We start from the raw sequence: 14,247 nt of genomic DNA on the forward strand, positions 1-14,247 counted from the left end.
TTGTGTTCCAGGTCTTTTTTCCAAAGAGAACTCAGTGTGGCCTGGCTCAAGGCTGTGGGATTTGAAGGTGGTGTGGCAGTGTTGAGGGCACATTCCCAGCCAGCAGGCCTCTCTCTGCACTGGCAAAACCTCCCATCTATCCTCCTTCTTCTAGTCCAGTGGAGTTCAGCCTTCCTAATGTTGAGATCCTTCAATACAGTTCCACATGTGGTGACCCCAACCATAAAATTATATTGTTGTTGCTTCCTAACTCTAATTTTGCTACTGTTAGGAACCATAATGTATCTGGTATGTAAGATATGCGACCCCAAAGGGCTCTTGACCATAGCTTAAGAACTGCTGCTTTAGAACAAGCCTATTCAAGTCCAAATTGCTGTCCGGGCAGTCGAACACAGCATCAACACTAGAGCCCTCTACTTTGATTTACCTGTCCTTGTCAGGGTGATTTCCTCTTTTTCTTGCTTCAGTGAGGCCTTGGTGCTGCTTTTATCCCAAACCTGAAAAACAAGTTCTACATTTAAAACTATGCAAACAAATAGGACACAGGACAGAGTTGAGCAAAAGCTTGAAAAGCCGCACTCACACCCCAGACAGGAGACCATGAGGAAATCAGCACGAAACTATGATCAGGTTTTTGAGGCAGTGAATGATCACTGGAGACAGCCATGCTGGTGGGCCCCTCTGGGATAACCACCTTCGCCAAGACACACTCAGTCCTTGCATCACTATAGACTCTCAAGAAGGCCTGTTTATTTCCAAAATTGATCTTATACATACCCTTAATAGTATCGGCAGTAAATGAATCAAGTATTTGATTCACTGGGAATAAATGTGTACTTTGGGCGAGATTTATCACACAGCTAAGACAAAGTAGGAGCTCAGCATCAGTGCAAGAAAATTGATGGAGGTTGCTTGCTGGAGTGGAACCCACCTTAAATTCCAGTACTCCAGAGGCAGAGGCAGGCAGAATCTCCATGAAGGAGATCTGTGAGGTAGGGGATGAGGATTAACATTCCTTAAATTCTCCAGGATCCCATTTACTGGGCTCACTGGAAACAAATTTACATTTCCAGAAGACAGTTCCATCTATGAGATAAGGGGTATGGGGAACTGGAAGGAACACAGGGAAGGGGGAGGGGCACAAGAAAAGGTGAGAACAATAAGAATGTGACCTTCAAGGAAAAACAAAACTCAGTATGATGCCTTTAAATATGCTGTAAATTTTACCAAGGTAGAAAAACTAAGCAGTTAAAAAATTTACAACTTAAAAACTGGGGGAAAAGAGAAAGAAGGCAAAAGTTCCAGTCCTAGTTCGGCCCTGTCTTTTGTTCTGAAGACTCCACCCCTACCCCACAGAGAGACACCGGAGGTGAGGTGTGGCCGAGGCAGCTTATTTTCTGAGGATTCTTCCTCCTGAGAGTTTCCTTATCTTCCTCATCCATATACACCTGCTGAAGAGGATGTCAAACTGCCTTTTCCCCTCTACCAGGAAACAAAGGTGATTCCTGCACAACACTTTGGAAACCGCACTGTCTCTAAGCCCGTTAATAGGCACACCTGTAGCCTAGCAACTGAGTAACTATAGCTGTCCATCACTGCCCTTTTCTATTCCACTCAAACAGAAAGAAGCCATCCAGGCAGGGGAAACAGTTGCTTTTCAGCTACTGTGGTGCATTTAAAATATTTGCACGCTTACATTGTGACTATCTGAAGGCTCCAGGAAAAGAAATGAAAATGCACATTTCTGAGATTCATTTTGTGACAATCTTGAAAGTGACTTTCAAATGTATGCCTTCCTATATTTCTGACACCACATAAAATTGATGGTTTTCTCTGCTGTATAAAGAAAAGCTACCTGATACTAAGCTTCTCTATATTTGGACTAAATAGCTTTGAGCAGGTTACAAGTAGCTTATTTTCCACAACAGTTAAGAATGACTGTAAGACAATCTTAGGGAAACATTGCATGCCTTTGGATATCAGCACTTTATCCTAATGTGTGATGGATCGGTTCATGCGCATCTGTATTCTTTGGTGACTTGGCTTATGATGAAATAAGACAGGACCTTGTCCAGTGGAAGCATCCAATCTGAACAAAACTGGCACTATTCCCAGCAAAGAACACTTCCTGTTAGTGTTCCTTTTTTCAGCATGATATTTTTATTGATTATTTAGGAATTTCACATCATGCGGCCTGATCTCATTCACCAATCCTCCCAGGTCAACCCCAACCCTTACAGCCCCTCTACACCAAAAAGAAGATGGAGGAGGAGAAACACCTCAACTCCAATTTGTGTTATTCATATACTCACTGGAGCATGGGCAAACTCCCAGTGGTCAGCTTTTAAAACAAACAAACAAACAAATAAATAAAAAACAAACAAACAAAAAAAAAACCTTGAGTCCTTCCCCACATATACCCTGCCAGAAGCCCTCAACTGTGGAGAACTACACTTCAGTGTCCTTATCACAATTTTTAAGAGTTATTTTTGTTGGTTTTCTTTTTAGGCTGGTACTTGGGGGAGAGAAGTGATTGACTGGTGGATTGTAGAATGGAATAAGGATTGTCACAGAAGAGTTCTACATCCTTCTTTCTCAACTGTGAGTCTGTAGCCTCTGACACCATGGCAGACGTGGCTTCCTTGCCCTTTACAATCAGTAGAAGCATGGATCGAGAACTTCTACATGGTCTCCAGCATCATCACGCACCATGGACCTCAGCAGGATCACTGGTGGCAGACATAGGACAGATGGCTCTCTGCTGCAGCATGGGTCATGGACCCCAGTGGTAGTGAAAGACCCCTGCAGAGGGGAGCCCCTCAGTCTAGTCTTGGGATAACACGACCCCCCAAGAACTCACGAGAGACTGTTCTTGCTGCAATCACATGAGGTTTATTGAAATCCAGTGATGGGGTCAAAACTCGTACCCACACAGGAGTAGAGGAGTTCGATCCCGAGTGGCTAGGAGACAGGGATTTTAAAGGAATAAAACCACAAAGGGGGGGGGGGTACATCATTTGAGAATACCAAAAATACCAGTGAAGAATCGTAAGGGAAACACCTGGTCTCTCAAGATTGTTTATGATGTGTTATTTAACTTTTATATTTTTATGGTCAGTCAGTTTCTGAAACAGAGTCACCCTGACCTTAAGGCCATAAATTCTTTATGGTCAGCTAGTTCCTGGAATAGAAGGATAGTATTGCAGAACTGGCTAGCCTACATTTTTGGCTCTACTCTACCAGCTGGGGGTCTTCTACTTTACCAGTTAGGGGGTCAGGCTTTATCCTGTTCTTTCAGTAGCACAACCCACAAACATCAATATGGCTTCAGAAGGCAGTGTGAACTTTGCTGGTAACACAGGCCACAGGTACTAACAGGACCTCCAGCTGCAGCAGGACACAGACATGGCAATCAGTGGTAGCATGGACCACAGATATCAACATGGCCTCAGGTGGCTATACAACTCACTCATATCAACATGACCCAAAGAGGCAGCTTGGCCCACAGAGGACTTCATCTTGTTAGTGTTCTCAACACAGGCTCATGAAGCTATTGTTTTTTTTTGTTTGTTTGTTTGTTTGTTTTTTGTTTTTTGTTTTAGCCTGTTATTCTATTGTGAGTGTTGTTGAGGCTGTCTTCACTAGAAATCGATACAACCTCAGACACCTATTTTATTTATTCCTTCATTTGTTTGGCTTGGTTTCTTGAGACATTTCACTGTGAAACCTGTATAGATTAGGCTATCCTTGAATTCACACATTCACCTGCCTCTGCCTCTTGAGTAATAGGACTAGACATATATGCCATTATGCCTGGCTTGTTTTCCTTAGTATTTAGATTTAAAATATGAAAAGAATTAATTACCTCACTACCTACACTTCTCTAAGTAATAGCCTAGACATTGTTTCAGTAAGACATTATCTTCTCTTCCAATACAGTTTTATATAGAGGGTCTAAATTCGCTCAGGGTGAAACAAGAAATTTGTCTTTTCAACAATGTTTCCTTATGTTTTTCAGTAGCTGGACTATGGTTTGCACACTGTAGTTGAGAATATCTGTTAAGCTTTTTACTTAAACCAGAAGACAGATAACACCTCACAAATGGTAAATGAGATTATAGTTCAATCTTGTCATGAGTTTAAAGATGCCCCAGCTTCAGTTTTGTCTACAACAAGCAGGGTGTGGCACTTAATGGATCAGCATAATTCTGTGGCGAGCCTGCCTGGCTGGAATAAATACATTCTAAAGAGACATGTGTGTCCCCTTCATTGGCTATAGCATTATAGAAAGGCTGAACCTCAAGAAAGTAGAATCTCTCTGACAAAACCACATAAGAAGGAAAAGTAACAACAGCCCCTTCTTATAAGCTTAATCTATACCCAACAAGAAATCTGTTTCCATGCTATGTTCTGTCCTACATGTACTTCATGCTTATGGTGACTAGTGGGATTTCAATGCATGCTATCAAACCTCTAAAAGAATTAAGTACTGACAAAAATATTCATATAGTGTTATGCCAAAATGCCTTTAAAAATCTGTATATGTATCCCTCTTTAAAAAAAAAAATAAAGTGGTAAGAAAAAAAAGATCCTAAATATTATATGAAAGGAAGAAGAGTGGAGGTATTAGGGCTTGCCCAAGACACATTAAGGGAAAAATCACTTCTTTTTTTCCGCATCAATAGAATCTGAATTCTATTGCTCAGGTCTATGGTGGCAACTTGATGCTCCAGTGTATACTCAGTCATGGTAACATTTCCTACTGCTGACCTTACCCATAATGCAACCATTTGCAATCTTTACTGGTGAGCTTCTCTTGAGCTCCAAGAACAACAGAACAGAAACAAATAACAGCAGCAATAGCGAAACCCTAACATGTCATCTTCCTTATTCTACTTTTTTTTCTTCTATGGATCTAAATCCCAAGCATTTCTGTGCTGACATTGAGTATTTTTGTTCATACTTTGAAGACTTCTGTTCCTCCATGAAACATTGCATAAACCACTCCCAAGTCTGTTTTGCTTTCTCTCAAACTAAGTGGCCCTCAAGTTTCTTTCTGAGTTCTATTTCTAAATTCTCATGTCATCAGGAATAAGAGCACCCAAAGAAACCATGAATCCCCTGTAACATACTTAGATGTTGAAATACTGAACTGTTAAACATTACATACAACACAATGTACCGTGTCTCAGCAACTATTCTGATGCAAAAATTAGAACATCTCAACACTGTGTATTTATCAGGAAATGTACTTTCCCTGTAAAGCCTCCAATGGCAAAGATGGCCAGTCGTCATAACAATGATGAACCTGCCTGCCTCCATCTTAGGCTTGAAAGCCATCTTATAGTAAAGACAAACTAGAATCCTTCCTTGGTAATCAAACATGATGAAACCTCTGTTTCTCAAGAATTGGGCTATATCCCATGTATAACCTTAACTACAAATAGTTCTGTACTGTATGTTCCAGGAAATGACAACCATGTTTTTGTTTCAAAATCATCTTGCAACCCTACCTCTGTCTCTGAAGACTGTAGTAACTACTTCAGTATGGCCAGTCTGTAACCACGTACTTGTTTCGGGAGGTCATTATGACGAACTTATTATGCTATGTTCTACTCCTGTAACCCTTCCTATTTTGCCCACCAAATCTGTCCATTAGAAACCCCTTGTCCCTGAGCTGTAAAAGCCTTGTCTTCCTTGAATCAAGGGCTGACCTCTCAAACCCTTCCTTAGGTGAGGACAGCCCATGTACATGAATAAAAAAGCTTGCCTTAATTGTTTGCTTTAAATAACTTGGCTGTGTTGAGTTGGATGTGTGATCTTTCTCTTTGAATCTTTGGAATCAACACTGCAGGATTTAATTCTCTTTGAATCTTTTGGAATTAACACTGGCAACTGAGATTTTTATGTTTTTTGGTTTAACAATAACAGTCCCTACACAAAAGAACTCTAAGAGATACAGCCAGTCATCAAATGGCAGCCATCGCAAATGGTTCAAAAGATCCTGAAACTGCTTTAAAGAGCCCAAAAGCAAGCAGAGAAGCAATGTCTAAGGTATACTGACCAAAGAGAAACTTACCAAGAGCTAGACTTTCTTGAGACTACAAAACAAAGTTCTAAGGTTTGTGTTTGGTTCTGATTCAACAAGCAGAGGTAAAAGCAGAAAGGAGGGAAGAAAAGGAATGTATCCCCAGAGAATAAAGACCCCAGCAGCTGCTAGGAATAGCCATCTTTCCTTCCCACTTGGGGTCAACTTACTGTAGGTAGTTGACACCCAAAATTTATTTTTCTTCCTAGGTTTGACTGCCTGTTTTTTTTTTTTTTTTTCAGCAAGCCACCTAAAAAGTCCAAATTAGGATAAGGGATCTGGAGCATGCCTTTAAAACCAGCATCCCACTTGAGGCGAAGGGAGGAGAACCTGGATAAATTCAAGTCTACATAGTGAGAGCCTGTCTCAAAAAACAGTAATGAACAACAAAAAGAGAGGAGGCAGAGAGAAAGGGAGAAAAACATTAAAAGAACAAAAGGCCAAATTAATGGTAAAAAGTAAAGACAAAACAAAACAAAAAAAACAGGAAAAGAAAAGGAGATTTATTCAGTGCAGCCACAGTAGCCACATTATGAGGGGGTGAGGACAAAGAGATCAGATCACACCCCAACCCATCCCAGGATCCTAGCAGAAGGGTAGGCTTTAAAACAGGAAGCATGAAATTGTATAACTAAACACTCCAGCCAGGTATGGTACCCTGCCTCCCACTGTCTCAGCCCGGAGTCTTTTCGTCAAGGTTATTTGACAAATTTTAAATCTTTCTCTAAGAGCCGAGCTCTCCCAGGAGATTTTCTCTGGGCTTTAGCCATTTCCTCTCTTAGCAGGAGATTTCTAGGGAAATTCAAATTTCCGAGGAGTCTATTCTTTCTGATGGTCTAGAAGGAAGCATGGGTCTCTTTAGAATGTATTATTCCTGCCAGGCAGGCCAGTTACAGGATCACCTGCTCACTTTGTAAAGTCTCTATGTCAGAAGACCTATAAGCCCAGACTATGCTGGAGAGGAACACAGGGAAGAGGCTGTGCAACACCTGATTTAAATGTTGCTAGGAAACGTGGGGACTGGGTGGCATCATTAGGATTCTTTCCTTCTCTTCCTTTGTGTCTTTGCCCCACCCCCCACCCACCTGGGTGCACATTATTGTTAGGGACTTAAGGAAGCTATCAGGTAAGTAAATGTCCTGCTGTCAACTCAACTGGCTGCTTTTCTTCTTCCTAGTTCATGTGCCCCTCCCATTCACATGTTCATTTTTCCATTAAAGACGACTTTGTAGTACAATCAAGCCCAAAGTCCTGGTGTTTGCAGTCTGCTTTCTACTGTACGAGAAAGATCTTTAATAAACAAAATAAACAATGCATATTCAACATCAGGTAATAAAAATTCTGCGAGAAAAAATACCAGATGAGAAAGAGAAGCATAAGACCTTGCATAAGCCAGCCACCTGATCAATGTTCTCTGGCCCTTTCCTTCCATTTCTCCTTTGGAGCCACCTCCCTCCCTCCTTCCCCTTCCACTTCTGCCACTATGTCAGCCACCCTCTAATCTCAGGGGCCTTTGGTTCGCTCTCTCTGGGGACTTGGTTTTTCTCCTGTACTCATCCTTTTTTCTTGCCCCCATTCACTGCTTCCATCTGTGAGCTCCTTTCTGACCTAAAATTACAACCCACATACACACATTCAACAAAGATGCGCCCAGCTTTTCCCCTTGCCTCTTTTATTCCTGAGCACATAACATGACCTACCATGCAACATTCACTTAGCCATCTAATGTACCACCAGATCCCTGACCCCATATAGCAGGTCCAATGGGAACCCCAGCTCCCCAAAAGTGTGAATAGCCCCAAATGACAACGTTGGCTCAGCTCAAACTGCTCTAGGATTGGTGACAGAATTACTCAGGGACCTGTAAAATGGGTTTTCTGTCTGCCAAAAGGAGCCACTCTCTTACTGCCTCGACTAAAGACTCTCTCTCTCTCTCTCTCTCTCTCTCTCTCTCTCTCTTTACAAACACACACACACACACACACACACACACACACACACACACACACGTATCTGTTGTTTCAGGTCACAGGCTTCTCTTTCCCCAGATTCTCATTTTATAACCTTCGTTATTTTTTCTAGTTCTGTTTCTGCACCGCACCCCACAGCCCTGGCAGTTTGGAATAAATGTTTCCTTTCCCATCTACAGAGTGGTCAGTTCAGCCATTTCTTACTGAGCCTCCCCTCACACCACAGAATTGCACCTCCACAAGAACATGGAGTGAGTGTCACCATCACAACCTTTTCTCTGCCAGATCCCAATATCCAGGTCAATAGTTAACAACATACAAAATCTTGAAAAGATGTACGCGCTGTTTGATAATGGTGGTAGGGACTGTGCAAAGTGAAGTCCAGGAATTAGAATCCACAAAGGAAAGCTTAGGTTCACACTATTTTCTTCATACCTGTGAAAGACCCCCGCAGAAAGGAGACCTTTAGTCAAGTCTCAGGATAACATGACACGAGGTTTTTTTAATGGACCAGTGTACTGGGGTCGAGACTCATATCCCACACAGGAGTATCTCACGCAGGAGGAGTCTGACTCCAAGTGGTTGAGAGATGGGGTTTTAAAGGAAACAAACCACAACAGGGCGCACACGGGGGGGGGGGGGGGCAGAGTATGTAAGGGAAATACCTGGTTTCTCAAGATCGCCTATAAGGTGAAAATTACCAATGAAGAATTGCAAGGGGAACATCCGGTTTCTCAAGATTGTTTATGATGTGTTAACTTTTATGTTTTTATGGTCAGTCAGTTTCTGAAACAGAGTCACCCTGACCTTAAGGCCATAAATTCCTTATGGTCAGCCAGTTCCTGAAACAGAGTCACTGAACCTACTATCCTACATTTTTGGCTCTACTCTACCTGCTAGGGGTCTTCTACTTTACCTGTTAGGGGGTCAGGATTTATCCTGGTCTTTCACCTGTTTTGTTTTCTTCTGCTTTTACAGAACTTACATTACCTGTTATTATGTTCCATTTTTATATTTTATTCGATCAATATTTATTAGAGTGTTTAAAGACAAGGAAAGGAATGAATAGATGTGGTAAGAACTCCAGATGTCAGCTCAGGTCATCTGGGGTTCTGGAGCCACAACAAGGACACTGAGTTTTGTCCAGGAATGAGGAATGATTAGAAAAGTCAGGGCAGGGGAAGCACTGAAGACAACTTAAACTTCAAATGGAACACTCATAAATTTAGACAGCGGAGGCTAAGAGAAATGTTGAGATTTTTAATGAGGCTTCTGCAGTTGCTCTAGAAGAGATGGTGTTGGCCAGAGTGGTCACTGTGGAGGCAACAAAACAGCTACTCAACTCAAGAAGTCTGATTCAACCAGATTAGCTGTGTGCTGAATGCAGGGTTTACAGGCTAGGCACAATGTCACTTCTGGAATGAATATGAACATCCTCTTAGAATTCTTTCTTATTTCCTGTAGCCTTCTAGGTCTCAACTCTCCTGGGAAAGTTATTCTTTTACTCTCCACCTCGCTGTACGACCGAGACTGCAGGACAAGCTACCTTGTTTTGTGCACACAGTGCTTTAATTAGCAGCAACGTTCCACCTTCCACGTTTGCTCTGGATACTTCCAACTTGTCAGTCCCAAAGGAAACAGATTCCACAGACTCCAAAGGCAGTCCATATATCCCCAAGTCAGTTCAAGCTAGACCAGGAGTTCTGGTGGTTAAGTAAAACCCAGCATTCCTCAGAACATGTAAAACTGGTTCCCATTAGCCCAAAGGAGTCATCTCTCTTACTTGTGGCAGAAGGGACATTTGGCTTTCCACAGACATTTACCCTTGGCTGTACATCAAAGCTTCCCCAGTCCCTATTCACACAAGCTCAATGGAAATGTCCAAGTCCATGTGCCAGCCTCCAGGCCCTTCTCTCATCACAGCTCCTCACCCTCCTCAGAGCTGTCTATTGGCACTCAGTCACTCTCGTTTCCACCACCTCTGCTGTTCCCTCCCACATCCCTATCCCTGGCTATGACCAATCTACTCCTCTACTCCAATCCTCCTCTCTCTACTCCAGACTCTTCCAGATATTCTGGCTGTTCCCTCTCTCATATCTACAATTCACCCGATCACAGAGCAGTTATGTTGGCAGTTCCTTTACCGGGTCCCCTCAACCACACAACTGAGCTGGCATTTAAATACAAATATTGTGCGGACACCTCAAGTCCTCAGCGTTATTACTGGACACCAAGAAGATTCCTCTGCTCATCTGTTCCCTTCCCTTTATGGCACACATTTGTCTCGACACTGCTTTTATTGTTTAGTCTTCCATATTCTTTACCACGATCTTTCTCTCAAATGTTTGCCTCATCTCCTTCCTTTTATTATTTCCAATGAGTTCTTACTTCCGTTTTGATTTGTTTTGTCTAATTTTTTTTAACTCTTTCTCCCTCTGATTCAGTTGTTATCATTGTTTGATAAGGTTTGGGGAGAAAAGAACAAGAGATAACTTCACACCAAAACACAGTGAAGGCTTCCTGCAGGCTCTGCCTTCTCACTGTCTCATGCATAGACTTGGGAAGTGGACGGCTTCCCAAACCCTTCTCAGTAGGATTCTAAGCTAACAGGTCATAGTTCACTTTTTCCTAATAAACATTTCTGTTATAACCTAAAGTTCAGCCAGACATTCTATAGAAAAATCACAGAAAGTCTTGCTTGGTAACTTCATCTGTGTCTGTGTCTGTATTCATACACACACACACACATACATACGTAAAAAAAATCTATCTAGATAGACAAATATAGATATAGATGAGACAAAAGTCCCCTTGTAATGTCTCATCACATTTTCTTCTTTTTTGACATTGTATCCTTTTAAAAGACAAACACAGGATAGGTCTTCCTACTTAAATAGTCTTTTTCATTTTTCTACACACAATCATTCTTCTTCTCAACCATGACTATGAATATATACTAATGCTAATGTGTAGCCAAGCAACTATGAGATGGAGAACACTACCATGCCACAGCCTTGATTCTTTATTACTGTTATTATTATTTATTATTGTTCATATGCTTTCAATACCTGCCATGATACTTCAAAACAGAATTCACAATTTGGTTGAGTTCCCACAAAACACATCTAAGTGTACGAAAAAATACTAAGAACTATACTAACAAATAAAGGAAAGATTTTCATTTAGCAAAACTATAAACCAACATAAAATTGCCATTAAACATCTTCATAGAAATAGAGGGTTGCAGCAGAAGTTTTCAGGACCACTAGCACCTAATTCTTCCATGACTGACATTTTCCCATTCAGACTTTCTGGTTTTCGGGTCCAGGACTCACAGCATCTGGGGTCACACCCTGCCCTTGCTTTATCCATATACGCCCTAGAGAATTTTGCTCTCTCTGCTCCCTTCTTCTGGATTACACAATAAAGACTGAATTTGACTCCCTCCCAATTTCAAAGGTGGCTTTAAGAGATGTATTTCATCTTACACAGAATTATTTTCATTTCATCACAACCAATTATCCCATGCCTCCCTGTAGCAACCATGACAGTAGGTGACATTATTACTTTGTTTACAAAATACAAACCACAGACGGTAAAAATTTGATAAAACTGGCAAACAGTGTATAGGTTTGAATTTGAAACTGAATCTACCCTTAAGCTACAGCCTGTCATCTTCCTATGATATAATGCTCCTCATGGGACATGGGTATGGGTGTCTGTTATTTTCCTCTTGTCTTTAGGGCTAAAGTTGTGTACTTCATCTTTTTATTGTCCCTAACAATCTCTGCCATGACAACGGTTAGTAAATTTGCCCCTGTGATTTGACTCCTGGTGGTTGGTAGTTCACTCACAGGTCCCTAATATTTAGATTCCGTCTAAGTCAGCCTTGAGACGCTCCTGCGCAGATCTCACACATTCGTCTTATGGCTGGCTGCACAGTCTGCCAGTTGGCTGATGGATGACTCAGGTCAGTCTGCGTACAGATGATTTTCCTCAAAGCCCTTGGACATCTCTGAACTATATCTTATGACACATTCCCTGGGAATATTTTTGTAGTATTAGAAACAGCCTCCATACTTTCCTGGTCCACATAAGGCAACAAGGAAGGCTGATGAAGAAATGGTCCTCTTTCAAAATGAAGGCCACTTCACTATGCTGAAGCCCTGTCAATGGTGAATTCTGTGCTTGTTACAGTGACACCAATGCAGTTTCTTATGAAAACTTAGGAACAAGGACCAGGGTGAATATAGCAGATGTGGGCTCTTAGCTATTTTTTTTAATTTATATGATTTTGGGTTAGCCACCCTATTAAGTTCCTTGCCATATAACACTGATGACCAAAATTTAGCTGCAGTTGTTCCTGGTTGTCCTCTGGGCTGGATTGTAATCACTGTAAAAAAGTCTGGGTGACAACTCAGCAGCTCACCAAGTGTCCCTCGGTTTTTACATGGAACCTCTGTTAAGGTCCTAGGCATTCGTGTGGCCCAGTGCTTTCAGGTAGCTGCAAGTGTCCTCTCTGAGAGAATGACTGACAGTAAGGGCAACCCAGGTGTCTTTGTGGCTTAGTGCGGCTCTGATACAGAGAGATGACTCCATCCTCTTGTTCCTTTGATCATAGATCTTTCCTGTGCCCCAAACTGTGTTGAACTCTGTTCTGAACACTGGTGGTTACATCTCCCCCAAACATCTAAGACTCCATTGACACTTAAAAATATTTCTGACAGAATGACCTGGCCATCAAGCTTCTGAAGACAGAATTCTGTTGACAGGACTCTCAAATTTGGAAATGCTTGAGACAGAAAAACAGGTCAGAATATCAACTATTCATCAAAAAGAAGGGCAGAGCATGTTGCTTTGAACACAGATAATAAGTCCATATGCCAGTCTGTCTTCAAGACGTGACCCACAGAGGGAGGAGACAGCGAGCTAAAGTCGGTCTGATCAAAAAGGCTATATGAGGGGCTGGAAGAGAGAGCTCGGCATCAAGGGTATTTGCTGGTCTTTCAGAAGCCTTGCATTCAGTTTACAGCAGTGGGTCATAGCTGACAACCACCTATGACTGTAGTCTCTTTTAACCTTCTCTTACTCTTGCAATACATAAGTTGCACATATATAACACGAAGGCACACAGAATAAATAAACACACACAATAAATAAACAAATATAAAAATTAATCTCAGCAGAATTTATGTTGGCTGTGAAGACTGCTGATATAGGACAATACTTTTTTAAAGGTTGTATAGCATCTCATTATGTTAAATCTAAACCATCCATGTATAACCATGGTATAGAGTAGTTTGCATATGTCTTCATAAATCTGGAATGTGTAGCCAGAAAGGCGAATGAAGGCACTCACAGCATATTCAAAGTTACTTCTTTTGTCTTTCTCATTTGGGTCTCAGAAAATTATTCTCACTCAACTCAAACTCAACATTTTTTTTTTCAAATTGAGCCTTTTTCAGCGTTATCATTTGCTTTTGCAACCATCTGTTGGGATGACAGCCTGGTTACACCACTGGCTTTAAGCAAAGAGCCTCGAGGGAGGTTCATCTGTGGCATGACTTGAAAGAACTCATAACTCTTTGATAGGCTGCTTGCTATTCTCTTCCCACTGCTTCCTTTCCTCATGTTGCATGACAAAGTAATAGCTATCCAGACTGCCCCACTTTTGAGTGAGGAGGCAGGGGAATGGGAGATTGATACAATCAGACCCAGTCCCAGCTCTTGGGTATGAGACCCGTTTCCCAAATTTCTGGCTGGAATCTGGAGTCGAATTGCCAGTCTATCACACAGCAATGTACAGGAGTTTTTACTGGAATTTAGACAAATCCTTGGCAGAGATGTAACACTCTGAGCAGTAACAGGGGAATAATGTTTACTCAGACTTTGGTACTGCTGACAAAAGTTGGCATGGTTGGACACAATAAAATAGCTTCTACTTCCTTCCCAACGGGAACTAAGCAGGGCAAATTGAACTTTACACATAAGGGTGGAAATGCTTGAGGGAGAAAACAGGTCAGAATGGCAAGTATTCATCAATGGGTGTGAGGGAATAAGGAAATAATGGATGTTCTGAAAGTAAAGGAAGAGAACACTAAGTCACGGAAAAGTTAGTGCTAAGTCTATAGCCACAATGACGTTAAAGAAAAAAAAAGACTTTCTCCTCCCTAAGAGATCTGAGAGGAG

At 41.7% G+C, this 14,247-nt stretch overlaps 1 protein-coding gene across 1 annotated transcript in view; it reads right to left on the reverse strand.

The window, feature by feature from the left end:
- Positions 1–14,247, reverse strand: part of MORC1 (MORC family CW-type zinc finger 1) — a gene marked incomplete at both ends in the record, with an annotated part of 145,875 nt that overhangs the window by 17,963 nt on the left and 113,665 nt on the right. The window contains one exon of the mRNA XM_080919493.1: positions 428–497. Within this exon, the coding sequence (XP_080775619.1) occupies positions 428–497 (70 nt within the window). The remainder of the gene's footprint in view (positions 1–427; positions 498–14,247) is intronic.

Source organism: Micromys minutus (genome assembly GCF_963924665.1).
Source record: "Micromys minutus genome assembly, chromosome: 7".
In the NCBI taxonomy this organism is placed as follows: domain Eukaryota; kingdom Metazoa; phylum Chordata; class Mammalia; order Rodentia; family Muridae; genus Micromys; species Micromys minutus.